At 39.5% G+C, this 14176-nt stretch overlaps 1 protein-coding gene across 1 annotated transcript in view; it reads left to right on the forward strand.

Annotated features, from left to right (window-relative positions):
- The window catches only part of LOC135476087 (merlin-like), a 65213-nt gene that overhangs the window by 42460 nt on the left and 8577 nt on the right, over positions 1-14176 (forward strand). Inside the window, exons 8-11 of the mRNA XM_064755987.1 lie at positions 7893-8006; positions 8580-8702; positions 9546-9677; positions 10033-10118. Coding sequence (XP_064612057.1) covers positions 7893-8006; positions 8580-8702; positions 9546-9677; positions 10033-10118 — 455 coding nt within the window. The remainder of the gene's footprint in view (positions 1-7892; positions 8007-8579; positions 8703-9545; positions 9678-10032; positions 10119-14176) is intronic.

A 14176-nucleotide genomic window follows, 5' to 3' on the forward strand; every position in this document is an offset into this window, starting at 1 on the left:
AGGGGGAGGTATTTATTAGTGGTCTGGTCTAGGGGTAGGGGAGGTATTTATTAGTCATCTGGTCCAGGAGTTGGGGAGGTATTTATTAGTTGACTGGGCTATGGGGTGGGGGAGGTATTTATTCGTGATCTGGTCTAGGGGTGGGGGAGGTATTTCTTAGCCGTCTGGTCTAGGGTTAGGGGAGATATTTATTAGTGATCTGGTCTAGGGGTGGAGGAGGTATTTATTAGTCATCTGGTCTATGGGGTGGGGGAGGTATTTATTAGTCTGGTCTAGGGGTGGGGAAGGTATGTATTAGTGGTCTGGCCTAGGCGTGGGGAGGTATTTATTAGTCCTCTGGTCTATGGGGTGGGGGAGGTATTTATTAGTCGTCTGGTCTAGGGGTGGGAGAGGTTTTCATTTACTACAGTTTTACTCCCCTTCTGCCCTCTCACAAAAGGTTATAATCCTTTTTTGCAAACAGTTGAAAACTTGACACGTGGCTTCACCTAAACAAGATACGCATCAAATTTGGACAGAACTAAGGCATTTTGTTTTTGAAAGTTTTCTGGACATTGTTTTAAATATTGATGGCAGCGTATAAAATTTAAACTTGGTACATATATCTACCACTGTGACTTACAGATCAAGGTGTTATTTTTTTTTTTTTTTTGTCATTTCATTCATTTTCAACAAAATTATGGCCATTTTTGATCTGCTTTTGAATTTTGACAGTTTTTCTGGATTTACCTGTGCCACACAGATCATTGTATTGAACTGAAACATGGTAGTCGCTACGTGTCTTTACTTCACAAGTTACAGATCAAGTGTTTTGGAAAAGTTTCATCCATTTTTGAAAAATATAGTACATGGCTTCAACAAAACAGGTTACAGTTAAAAAAAAAAATAGCAGAAAATTAAGGGTGTTTTGTGTTCCCTTGTGGACGTATAAGCAGTGAAACCTGCATTGAACCTTTCTGAATTTGTATAATTTTTCCACAAATTTTTTTTCTTGATAAATTGGCCAAAATAATTATTAGGCAGGCAATTTTGACAAGAGAAAAAGATTAAGAAAGTAGAAAATCAGAAATTTTCCTCTTTTCTTCTTTCTTATATGACAAAGGTCGAATTATTCAACTGTTCCCATTGACATTTTATTCTTTGCCTGGAAAGGCATGCAAGCTATTTGGGCTGAGGCCACACTATATATTTGTGGCCTGTGGAATAAAGGAGCCATTGTGTTACACTGTGCTGCTTTGATTGTCAAACCTGCCTGGTTATTAGCCTCTAAAGTAAATGACCCTTTTTTTGGAGGGCGACTGTTTGTTAATTAGATGACAGGTGAGAGTAACCCCTTGTGGTACGCATATTCATACATCTATATGTATATGGAAAGTTGTATGGTGCAGAGGTGCTGGAGCATTACACGTATGTGCGGTGATGGCATGTAGATCAGTCTGCTCATCTACACTGAGGTGCTGGAGCATTACACGTATGTGTAGTGATGGCATGTAGATCAGTCTGCTCATTTACACAGAGGTGCTGAAGCATTACATGTGTGTGGAGTGATGGCATGTAGATCGGTCTGCTCATCTACACACAGGTGCTGGAGCATTACACGTATTTGCAGTGATGGCATGTAGATCAGTCTGCTCATTTACACAGAGGTGCTGGAGCATTACATGTATGTGCAGTGATGGCATGTAGATCAGTCTGCTCATCCACACAGAGGTGCTGGAGCATTACACGTATGTGCAGTGATGGCATGTAGATCAGTCTGCACGTATGTGCAGTGATGGCATGTAGATCAGTCTGCTCATCCACACAGAGGTGCTGGAGCATTACACGTATGTGCAGTGATGGCATGTAGATCAGTCTGCTCTTCTACACTGAGGCGCTGGAGCATTACACGTATGTGTAGTGATGGCATGTAGATCAGTCTGCTCATTTACACAGAGGTGCTGGAGCATTAAACGTATGTGCAGTGATGGCATGTAGGTCAGTCTGCTCATTTACGCAGAGGTGCTGGAGCATTACACGTATGTGCAGTGATGGCATGTAGATCAGTCTGCTCATCTACACCGAGGTGCTGGAGCATTACGTGTATGTGCAGTGATGGCATGTAGATCAGTCTGCTCATCTACGCAGAGGTGCTGGAACATTACACGTATGTGCAGTGATGGCATGTAGATCAGTCTGCTCATCTACGCAGAGGTGCTGGAGCATTACACGTATGTGCAGTGATGGCATGTAGATCAGTCTGCTCATCTACGCAGAGGTGCTGGAACATTACACGTATGTGCAGTGATGGCATGTAGATCAGTCTGCTCATCTACGCAGAGGTGCTGGAACATTACACGTATGTGCAGTGATGGCATGTAGATCAGTCTGCTCATCTACGCAGAGGTGCTGGAGCATTACACTTATGTGCAGTGATGGCATGTAGATCAGTCTGCTCATCTACACCGAGGTGCTGGAGCATTACACGTATTTGTAGTGATGGCATGTAGATCAGTCTGCTCATTTACACAGAGGTGCTGGAGCATTACACGTATGTGCAGTGATGGCATGTAGATCGGTCTGCTCATTCACACAGAGTTGCTGGAGCATTACACGTATTTGTAGTGATGGCATGTAGATCAGTCTGCTCATTCACACAGAGTTGCTGGAGCAATACGCGTATGTGGAGTGATGACATGTAGATCAGTCTGCTCATTTACACAGAGGTGCTGGAGCATTACACGTATGTGCAGTGATGGCATGTAGATCAGTCTGCTCATCTACACAGAGGTGCTGGACCATTACACGTATGTGCAGTGATGGCATGTAGATCAGTCTGCTCATTTACACAGAGGTGCTGGAGCATTACACGTATGTGCAGTGATGGCATGTAGATCAGTCTGCTCATTTACACAGAGGTGCTGGAGCATTACACGTATGTGCAGTGATGGCATGTAGATCAGTCTGCTCATCTACACTGAGGTGCTGGAACATTACACGTATGTGCAGTGATGGCATGTAGATCAACCTGATCGTTTACACAGATTGATCTTTTACACACAGTTATATGCCTACATTTCAGCCTTGTGTTCAAACAGAAAAGACACCACGAATTTTTGAGGACAGATATTAGTAGTACTGAAAGTAGACAAGTACCTTTGTCTCTCAGTTATTTCACAGAAATAAAAGATGTGTATATGTTGTTCATTAGATGAACTAACCATGTGAGAGAGGAGAAACTTTTTTCCTGGCATAATGACATGTGTTTTGGTTAAAAAAAGCAGACCAGACTTGTCACTAAACTTAGAGGAAATAGGGCATGTATGTGAAATATGAAAGACATTGACCAGTTTGCGAGAAGGATCAGGACAAGTAGTAAAGAAACCCTTATTATAGCATGGTGGTACTCCCATGCGTGAGCCAAAATCTCCCCTACAGTGTGTCATAAAACAGGTACACAAAACCAGATTAAAGCAGTTAAAATAGCTAAAACATGTGGAGATGACCCTGTGACATTAACCCTTGACCTCTCCTTAAGAATATTTAAATGAGGTAAAAGGCATCAATGAATATGCATGTAAGTGTGCAATGTATTCTTTGTATGCTGATGCCAGCATGACGCAATGACCCAGAAGTCTCACAACAATGCGGTCACTGTGAGTTGAAGTCCAGCTCATGGTGGCTTCCTTTCTGGTTGTACATAGGAAAGTCTGGCTGCAACCTGCAGATGGCTGTGTCCAGTTTCCTCTCACCATAATGTTGGCCAAGGTCGTGTAAATGAAATATCTTTGAGTACAGCTTTAAACTTCAATCAGATAAATGAATAAATTTGCTTTAGTACATTACACATGTAATTAAAAAAACGAAAACAAATCTTTCTTAGAGTAAAGGGCATTATAAAAGAACAGAATCTATATGTTTTAAATGGCTTGTATATCCTAATTCTCCTAATTTTTAGGACAGATATTAGTAGTGCAGAAAACAAAGAATTACATTTCTCTCTCAGTTTTTGGGGAAAAGTATTGTTCATTAGATGGACTAACCATATGAAAAAAGGAGCTTTAACATTCTTGCTACAATTACATGTGCCTTTGTACATTAATTACACATGTACAGGTATTGTCATTAAAAAAACCAAACCCGAAACAACTTTTGACTTATTAGAGTAAAGGGCATTATTAAAGAATACCATCTATGGGTTGTTTTAAACATGTAGGTTAAAGAAAACTGCTTGTCGAGATACGTACTGAGCCTTTGTCATGGACAGCACGTTTCACCTTGACAGGAGTTTCAAACAGGTAGTGTACAGAACACCTGGGAAGCGCCTCTTCTCCCCCCCACCCCACTCCACCCCCCTCAGGCAAAGCATTTAATTTGCACATTATGTTACAGACTAAAGAATAGTGTGTAGTACAGGGCTACAGTGTGTGTACATTTTCATGTTTGTCCTGGCTGCACATGGTAATTTGTAAATTTAAGATTGGTCATGTTTTGTGATTAAGTCTGTAATGAGATTGCATGTCTAAAGCTACATGTACGTGTTGGTCTGCCTGGCTTAGCATCCTGGGCCTGCTTGCACAAAGAGTTTGTAGCTGTGATCAGTCATAAGCCCTACATTTGAGTTTACACTTGATTGCAAAAGTAAATGATAGAATTAGAAATAGTTACACAATTACAACTTTTTGTGTTACAATTGCAATACTACACCAGAATTGACTCATACATACTGGTGGTTTGAGTAGATGGAAAAGAACCAGTTCATAACTTTCAGTTTATTTTTTATGCACTGTTACAGCGAGAACTTTGAAGTTTGGGATCAGAACCTTCAGATTTGCTTCTAAAACTTTGTTTTGAATGTGCATTTACTGCAGGAGTTTGAGTGGTTCTCCCCAGGCTGTGCCTTATTTCTTTATCCTTACTCACACATACATCTACCCTATTAAATGTAAATAAGTTCAACAACTTGCCTTATGGAACAAATATTCAATATGCAGATAAACTATGTAATAAACCTAGGTTATGTAGGAATGAGTATTTTGAACCATCCAGGTAAATAAAAGAAAACCCTAGGTTATGTAGGAATGAGTATTTTGAACCATCCAGGTAAATAAAAGAAAACCCTAGGTTATGTAGGAATGAGTATTTTGAACCATCCAGGTAAATAAAAGAAAACCCTAGGTTATGTGGGAATGAGTATTTTGAACCATCCAGGTAAATAAAAGAAAACCCTAGGTTATGTAGGAATGAGTATTTTGAACCATCCAGGTAAATAAAGAAAACCCTAGGTTATGTAGGAATGAGTATTTTGAACCATCCAAGTAAATAAAAGAAAACCCTAGGTTATGTAGGAATGAGTATTTTGAACCATCCAGGTAAATAAAGAAAACCCTAGGTTATGTAGGAATGAGTATTTTGAACCATCCAGGTAAATAAAGAAAACCCTAGGTTATGTAGGAATGAGTATTTTGAACCATCCAGGTAAATAAAAGAAAACCCTAGGTTATGTAGGAATGAGTATTTTTAGAGATCAAGGTAAATAAAAGAAAACCCTAGGTTATGTAGGAATGAGTATTTTGAACCATCCAGGTAAATAAAAAAAACGCCGAGGTACATAGGATTAAGTATTTTGAACCATCCAGGTAAAGAAAAGAACACACTAAATCTGATCAACTGGATACATATAATTAAACAGTTTAAAAGCCATAAAGTTAATTTCCCTTGGAAGAGCAGAAAGCATTTTTTATTTTATATATTATTTTTTTTATATATAAGTTTCACCTTTTGGACACGATGCACTGACCATGTAAACAAAAAACATTCCATTTTCTATGATTTGGAGAAATAAATGACTTGGGATTGGCAGCCTTGAAGTATTATTAAAAAAGGTAAAAATCATGAATGAAAACACAAGGAATAACCATGTTTTCAAGCTGGGTCAGATTTATTTATTTATTTATTTATTTATTTGATTGATGTTACACACCGTACTCAAGAATATTTCACTTATAAGACGGTGTCCAGCATTATGGTGGGAGGAAACTGGACAGATACTGCGAGAAACTCGCAACCACCTGCACGTCTGGCTGAGATGTTCAAATTGACAAATTCAACATGGACTTTAAACACAGGAAAATTTGCATGTTGTATGCTGATGACAAATAATTTGCATAATTCATGCATGACCAGTAGGCTTCTAAGTGTCCATATATATATATATATATATATATATATATATATATATATACATACATGCGTTTAAATATACAAATGTTTTGCATAGTACCTGTAATTGTAGTGCAGGGGAGGTAACCCATCAGCCAGCTAGACACATGTATCCGTAGCTTATGTGGTTAGATTTAATCTACCGTGGTTGTCAACAGAGTTAACATGGTACCTTACATGGTAACATATGGTACCTTACATGGTAACACATAGTAATTTGCCCCTTGCATTGAGAACATATTCATGCAGATATTGATAAATTGCTGCCCAACTCTTTCAGTTCTTGCCTGTATGGTGAAATAGTGAAGATCCATACATTACTGGATTTCACCTAAAGTTTTGCTTGGGAAAAATGCCCCTTCAGAAGCACACAGACCATAAAAATGATAGTTTTGAAGCCAGGAGTTATGTTTTTCGGAGAAGAAGACTTCACAGAAACTTCTCGAGTGGTCCTATAAGGTGGATGAATCAATCAGAATCCAGCAAAATGTGGTAAATTTTGGCTGCACTACAGTACATACCATGTACGTTAATATAAGCCAGATTGATGTGGAATAGTGCTACTATAAATGCTGTGGATAGCTTATTTGGAAAAGACATCATTCTTGTCATTACCAATTGGCTCCTGACCGATGTGGTCCCCGGCTCAAATCCATCTCTTGCTGCTTTGACTACCCCTTTAGGTTTGTCAGGTGGTCAGTGGTTTAGCCTGGGCACTGCAGTTATTGATTTATTTATGTATTTCATTGATGTTTCAATGAAGTGTGCAGAGCCCGGGAAAACCCACAACCATCCGCACCCTGCTGGCAGACCTTTAAACTCACAGCAACCACATTGAGGGAAGGCTCCTAGGTCATTGCACAGTGCTGACATGCTAATCACCTTGGCCAAGGAGACTCCAGAACTGCGATTTCTTTCCTTTATAAACTAAGCCAAGATCATAAAAGTGAAAAATGTTTGAGTTTCAAATTAAGTTCCTTTCAGATAAATAAATAGAAATGTGTACCAAGTGTAAACTAGATGTGTTTCAGATATTAGAGTTATGTGTCGGGAATCACACATGTACCAAGTGTAAACTGGATGTGTTTCAGATATTGGAGTTATGTGTCGGGAATCAGACATGTACCAAGGGTAAACTGGATGTGTTTCAGATATTAGAGTTATGTGTCGGGAATCACACATGTACCAAGGGTAAACTGGATGTGTTTCAGATATTAGAGTTACGTGTTGGGAATCACACATGTACCAAGGGTAAACTGGATGTGTTTCAGATATTAGAGTTACCTGTCGGGAATCACACATGTACCAAGGGTAAACTGGATGTGTTTCAGACATCAGAGTTATGTGTTGGGAATCACACATGTACCATGGGTAAACTGGATGTGTTTCAGATATTAGAGTTATGTGTCGGGAATCACACATGTACCATGGGTAAACTGGATGTGTTTCAGATATTAGAGTTATGTGTTGGGAATCACACATGTACCAAGTGTAAACTGGATGTGTTTCAGATATTAGAGTTATGTGTTGGGAATCACACATGTACCATGGGTAAACTGGATGTGTTTCAGATATTAGAGTTATGTGTTGGGAATCACACATGTACCAAGGGTAAACTGGATGTGTTTCAGATATTAGAGTTATGTGTCGGGAATCACACATGTACCAAGGGTAAACTGGATGTGTTTCAGATATTAGAGTTATGTGTCGGGAATCACGAGTTATTTATGAGACGGCGGAAACCGGACACGATGGAGATTCAGCAGATGAAGGCTCAGGCGAGAGACGACAAGGCGCGACGACAGGTGAGTTCCCACGATCATACGTGTGTTAAGCCTTACTGACATCGGATGTGTAACTTCCTACGATCATATGTATGTTAAGCCTTACTGACGTCAGATGTGTAACTTTCTACGATCATACGTGTGTTAAGCCTTACTGACATCAGATGTGTAACTTCCTACGATCATACGTGTGTTAAGCCTTACTGACATCAGATGTGTAACTTCCTACGATCATACGTGTGTTAAGCCTTACTGACATCAGATGTGTAACTTCCTACGATCATACGTGTGTTAAGCCTTACTGACATCAGATGTGTAACTTCCTACGATCATACGTGTGTTAAGCCTTACTGACATCAGATGTAAAATAAAGTTATTTTAAGTAGTATTCTGTGAGACATGACTTATGGAAAGGAATGCAGTTGGCTCATCTAAAGGCTTAATCAAAATATAAGGGAAAAAATACAATTTTGTCTGAAAGTACAATAAAATGTAAAACCACAATTGAGTTTATTGATCTCTTTATGGGGTTGGAATTTTAGATCATTTGATAACAGTCTATTATTTGTCATACCTGTGTGTGGATGTTTACAGTTGGACCGGTCAAGGCTGGCCAAGGAGAAGCAGATGAGGGAAGAGGCGCTGAGAGAGAAGGAGGATATGGAGAGGCGCATGATGGCGCTGCAGGATGAAGTCAGGAGTGCTAATGAGGCGCTGGTACGTGGGCACTGACATTTTTGTACAATATGTTTGTGTGCGTGGTGGGATGGTATCAAGGGAGGCTACTCATATTCATGAATTGTCAGTGTAGTTACATGTAGTCATTTCTAGTTGATGTATTTCTTGGCAGTGATGGAGCTTCAAGATGAAAGAACCTGGTCATTGTACCTGCCATAGGCACATGATGTGAGAGCTGGAATCAAGGGAGGCTACTCATATTCATGAATTGTCAGTGTCGTTACATGTAGTCATTTCTAGTTGATGTATCTCTTGGCAATGATGGTGCTCCAGGGTGAAGTACATGGTCATTGTACCTGGCGTGGGTGCATGATGTGAGAGCTGGAATCAAGGGAGGCTACTCAGATTCATGAATTGTCAGTGTAGTTACATGTAGTCATTTCTAGTTGATGTATTTCTTGGCAATGATGGTGCTCCAGGGTGAAGTACATGGTCATTGTACCTGGCATGGGTGCATGATGTGGGAGCTGGAATCAAGGGAGGCTACTCATATTCATGAATTGTCAGTGTAGTTACATGTAGTCATTTCTAGTTGATGTATTTCTTGGCAATGATGGTGCTCCAGGGTGAAGTACATGGCTATTGTACCTGGCATGGGTGCATGATGTGGGAGCTGGAATCAATGGAGGGTACTCTTTCCCCCTCAATTTATCCACATCTTAAAAGCAAACTACTGAGATAATTTATCCCAGAATTCCATATTTCAAATTCTGACACAAGTGTCAAATGGCTTCATGGAAACAGTCACTGACTATAAATCTAGAAAAGACATTACAAATTACAAAAATGCTGGCTGTTACTGTTACCATGGTAACCTTGTAGGCGCGGTCAGAGGAAAGTGCAGAGCTGTTGGCAGAGAAAGCGAGGATAGCTGAGGAAGAGGCATTGTTATTGCGACAGAAGGATTCTGAAACTGAGGCAGAAATCAAACGCATGCGTCTCACTTCCATGAAGGTAGGTATTAGTATATATCTATTCTAGACATGCTGTTGAGACTGATTTCTTGTCCCTTTTCCTAAGTTAGAATACTTCAAATTAATATTTGTCAACAGACTTTTCTGCCTCTAAAAAGCAAAACACGGTTTTTAGCAATAAACTTTTCATGATTGAAATAAACTGATGCCGTCCTTGAGGTAATTATCACAAAGACAAAGTTTGTTACTGACCCAGTTTTACCCCATGCATCCAACCTCCTACCAAATATGATCAACACCATGAATGAAATAAAGTTGAGCAGTCTTTATTAAAGCTACTATCAGTGAAACAAACACTGCTGCTTGTGAAATATTGAAAATCTGTTTTCACACAGACAGAAGAAGAGTATAGGCAAATGGAGTTCCGAGCAAGAGAAGCCGAAATGATCGCCATGCAACTGCGACAAGAAGCCGAGAGGAGGTAAGGTTTCAACTCCACCATTAAAAGACACCAGAAGTATAATAAAAATCACCCTGGTAGAACTAGAAGCTTTGTTGTAATCACATACTACAGTTTGGTTCAAATTCAGTGCTTTAGTTTAGCTGGCTTGCCTTTTCCATTGTGCTTCTTAGCTGGGTGTGACATTTGATAGTGGCTCGCTATTATGTAGATGTACACGTAGATGTAGATTTAGAGACACATATCTGCAGTACATGTGTATGTAACTTCAGGTCAGCGGTTACGTTTATGTGCTGTAATCTGTAAACCTCACCACAGTCATGAAATCTTCTTGGGCAGAGTTAGAGACACATATCTGCAGTACATGTATATGTAACTTCACGTCAGCCGTTACGTTTATGTGCTGTAATCTGTAAACCTCACCACAGTCATGAAATCTCCTTGGGCAGAGTTAGAGACACATATCTGCAGTACATGTGTATGTAACTTCATGTCAGCCGTTACATTTATATGCTGTAATCTGTAAACCTTACCAGTCATGAAATCTTCTTGGGCAGAGTTAGAGACACATATCTGCAGTACATGTATATGTAACTTCACGTCAGCCGTTACATTTATGTGCTGTAATCTGTAAACCTTACCAGTCATGAAATCTTCTTGGGCAGAGTTAGAGACACATATCTGCAGTACATGTACATGTAACTTCACGTCAGCCGTTACATTTATATGCTGTAATCTGTAAACCTTACCAGTCATGAAATCTTTTTGGGCAGAGTTAGAGACACATATCTGCAGTACATGTGTATGTAACTTCACGTCAGCCGTTACATTTATATGCTGTAATCTGTAAACCTCACCACAGTCATGAAATCTTCTTGGACAGAGTTAGAGACACATATCTGCAGTACATGTGTATGTAACTTCACGTCAGCTGTTACATTTATATGCTGTAATCTGTAAACCTTACCAGTCATGAAATCTTCTTGGGCAGAGTTAGAGACACATATCTGCAGTACATGTACATGTAACTTCACGTCAGCTGTTACATTTATGTGCTGTAATCTGTAAACCTCACCACAGTCATGAAATCTTCTTGGGCGGAGTTAGAGACACATATCTGCAGTACATGTGTATGTAACTTCATGTCAGCCGTTACATTTATATGCTGTAATCTGTAAACCTTACCAGTCATGAAATCTTCTTGGGCAGAGTTAGAGACACATATCTGCAGTACATGTGTATGTAACTTCATGTCAGCCGTTACATTTATATGCTGTAATCTGTAAACCTTACCAGTCATGAAATCTTCTTGGGCAGAGTTAGAGACACATATCTGCAGTACATGTACATGTAACTTCACGTCAGCCGTTACGTTTATGTGCTGTAATCTGTAAACCTCACCAGTCATGAAATCTTCTTGGGCAGATTTAGAGACACATATCTGCAGTACATGTGTATGTAACTTCACGTCAGCCGTTACATTTATATGCTGTAATCTGTAAACCTTACCAGTCATGAAATCTTCTTGGGCAGAGTTAGAGACACATATCTGCAGTACATGTGTATGTAACTTCACGTCAGCCGTTACATTTATATGCTGTAATCTGTAAACCTTACCAGTCATGAAATCTTCTTGGGCAGAGTTAGAGACACATATCTGCAGTACATGTACATGTAACTTCACGTCAGCCGTTACATTTATATGCTGTAATCTGTAAACCTCACCACAGTCATGAAATCTTCTTGGGCAGAGTTAGAGACACATATCTGCAGTACATGTGTATGTAACTTCACGTCAGCCGTTACATTTATATGCTGTAATCTGTAAACCTTACCAGTCATGAAATCTTCTTGGGCAGAGTTAGAGACACATATCTGCAGTACATGTATATGTAACTTCACGTCAGCCGTTACGTTTATGTGCTGTAATCTGTAAACCTCACTAGTCATGAAATCTTCTTGGGCGGAGTTAGAGACACATATCTGCAGTACATGTACATGTAACTTCACGTCAGCCGTTACATTTATATGCTGTAATCTGTAAACCTTACCAGTCATGAAATCTTTTTGGGCAGAGTTAGAGACACATATCTGCAGTACATGTACATGTAACTTCACGTCAGCCGTTACGTTTATGTGCTGTAATCTGTAAACCTCACCAGTCATGAAATCTTCTTGGGCAGAGTTAGAGACACATATCTGCAGTACATGTGTATGTAACTTCACGTCAGCCGTTACATTTATATGCTGTAATCTGTAAACCTTACCAGTCATGAAATCTTCTTGGGCAGAGTTAGAGACACATATCTGCAGTACATGTACATGTAACTTCACGTCAGCTGTTACGTTTATGTGCTGTAATCTGTAAACCTCACCAGTCATGAAATCTTCTTGGGCAGATTTAGAGACACATATCTGCAGTACATGTGTATGTAACTTCAGGTCAGCCGTTACATTTATATGCTGTAATCTGTAAACCTTACCAGTCATGAAATCTTCTTTGGCAGAGTTAGAGACACATATCTGCAGTACATGTGTATGTAACTTCACGTCAGCCGTTACGTTTATGTGCTGTAATCTGTAAACCTCACCAGTCATGAAATCTTCTTGGGCAGAGTTAGAGACACATATCTGCAGTACATGTACATGTAACTTCACGTCAGCCGTTACATTTATGTGCTGTAATCTGTAAACCTCACCACAGTCATGAAATCTTTTTGGGCATGAGTTTCAACACCGACGTAAATAAATTGGTATGCTGTTTGATAGCAGGTCATAAGGAGTTTCATTCTGAACTTATCTGTAAGTGAAAAAATGGTAACACTGATACAGGTGAAATTGTTTGCTTTGTTGGGGTGTGTAGAAATCACTCCCACACTGAATCTGCACAGAAAAGTCTTGAAAAATGAAAACTAGTTTGTATTGTATTGTACATGATAAAGCTCAATGTGTGGGACTTTCAGTTGCTGATTTTTAGGAAGAAACAAACATTCAAACAATACCAAGGCGACAGTATCAGTAAATTATGTACAGGTGAAAATGTATTCTTCCTTCTTATGATAAATATTGACAATTTTTCCTCATCACAAAAAGGTGTGTTGTTGATGTTTAATATTATCAGTTTGTTTGACCTTTTTTTTAAAAGTTAAAATAAACATTTTGATTTACTTTTTCAACAAAGCGCATGGATTTAGACAGCTTGTAGTGCACCGTTACAGATTCTTTCTCATTAATGTTTTATTTTCTGGGGTCTTCGGACCTCACTGCTGTTGTTTGCTGCGCCCCCTCTTTCCCCCAAAACCCATCTATTGTTAGCGCCAATGCTTTTCCCTCGCTCCATCCCGGTGTGCTTTTGTGACCCGCGCATGCTGTCATCTCTCTTACTCTACTTCCCCTTTGTTTTTGTTCGACAGCGATTTGCCGTAAGTATTCTGGGAAAATGTGGGCCATTGGAGATGTATTGTTTTTTGACTAAACGCATGTAACACGTGTTTATATTATGTGAATGTGTTTAACAGTAGGGATGTGTTTAAGGCAGAAGTGTATTGTGTGTTACAAACATTACAGAAGCGTAAGGTCAGTATGGTAATTTGTTTGTTAAAGTCGACTATGGGTATTAAATTAACTGTTGAAACAAAAAAGATGTGATTGAACCTCATGAATCGACTGTTAACATGGTTTGAATCCTTCACTCCACAATACACGTACACTTTTATTATTATGGCATGGTTCGGTCAGCTGGTCAGCTGGGTTACCATTTTGTACTGCGTAATTCACACAAAGTTTCCAGTTTGTTTGCCCGTACATGTACGGTATATTATAACAGTCACATTCCCCAGACATCCGCTGTTGCCGTGGAAGTAAATTATTGGTAGATGGCACTCCTCTGTAGTCTGACATGAAGTTTGATAGAGGGTGCAGGCTTTCCTCCAAATGTACATGTTTGTGGAAACGTTTGCTCGTAAACAGTCCAGACATCAGTCATGTCCTCCAACCATAAAACTGGCTACCATGGCATAGGCAAAACATGAATCGGCTTGCCAAATGAAACAAATAGGTGTAATTGAAATACATGTCCT

This window comes from Liolophura sinensis, chromosome 10 (genome assembly GCF_032854445.1).
Source record: "Liolophura sinensis isolate JHLJ2023 chromosome 10, CUHK_Ljap_v2, whole genome shotgun sequence".
Taxonomy (NCBI): Eukaryota; Metazoa; Mollusca; class Polyplacophora; order Chitonida; family Chitonidae; genus Liolophura; species Liolophura sinensis.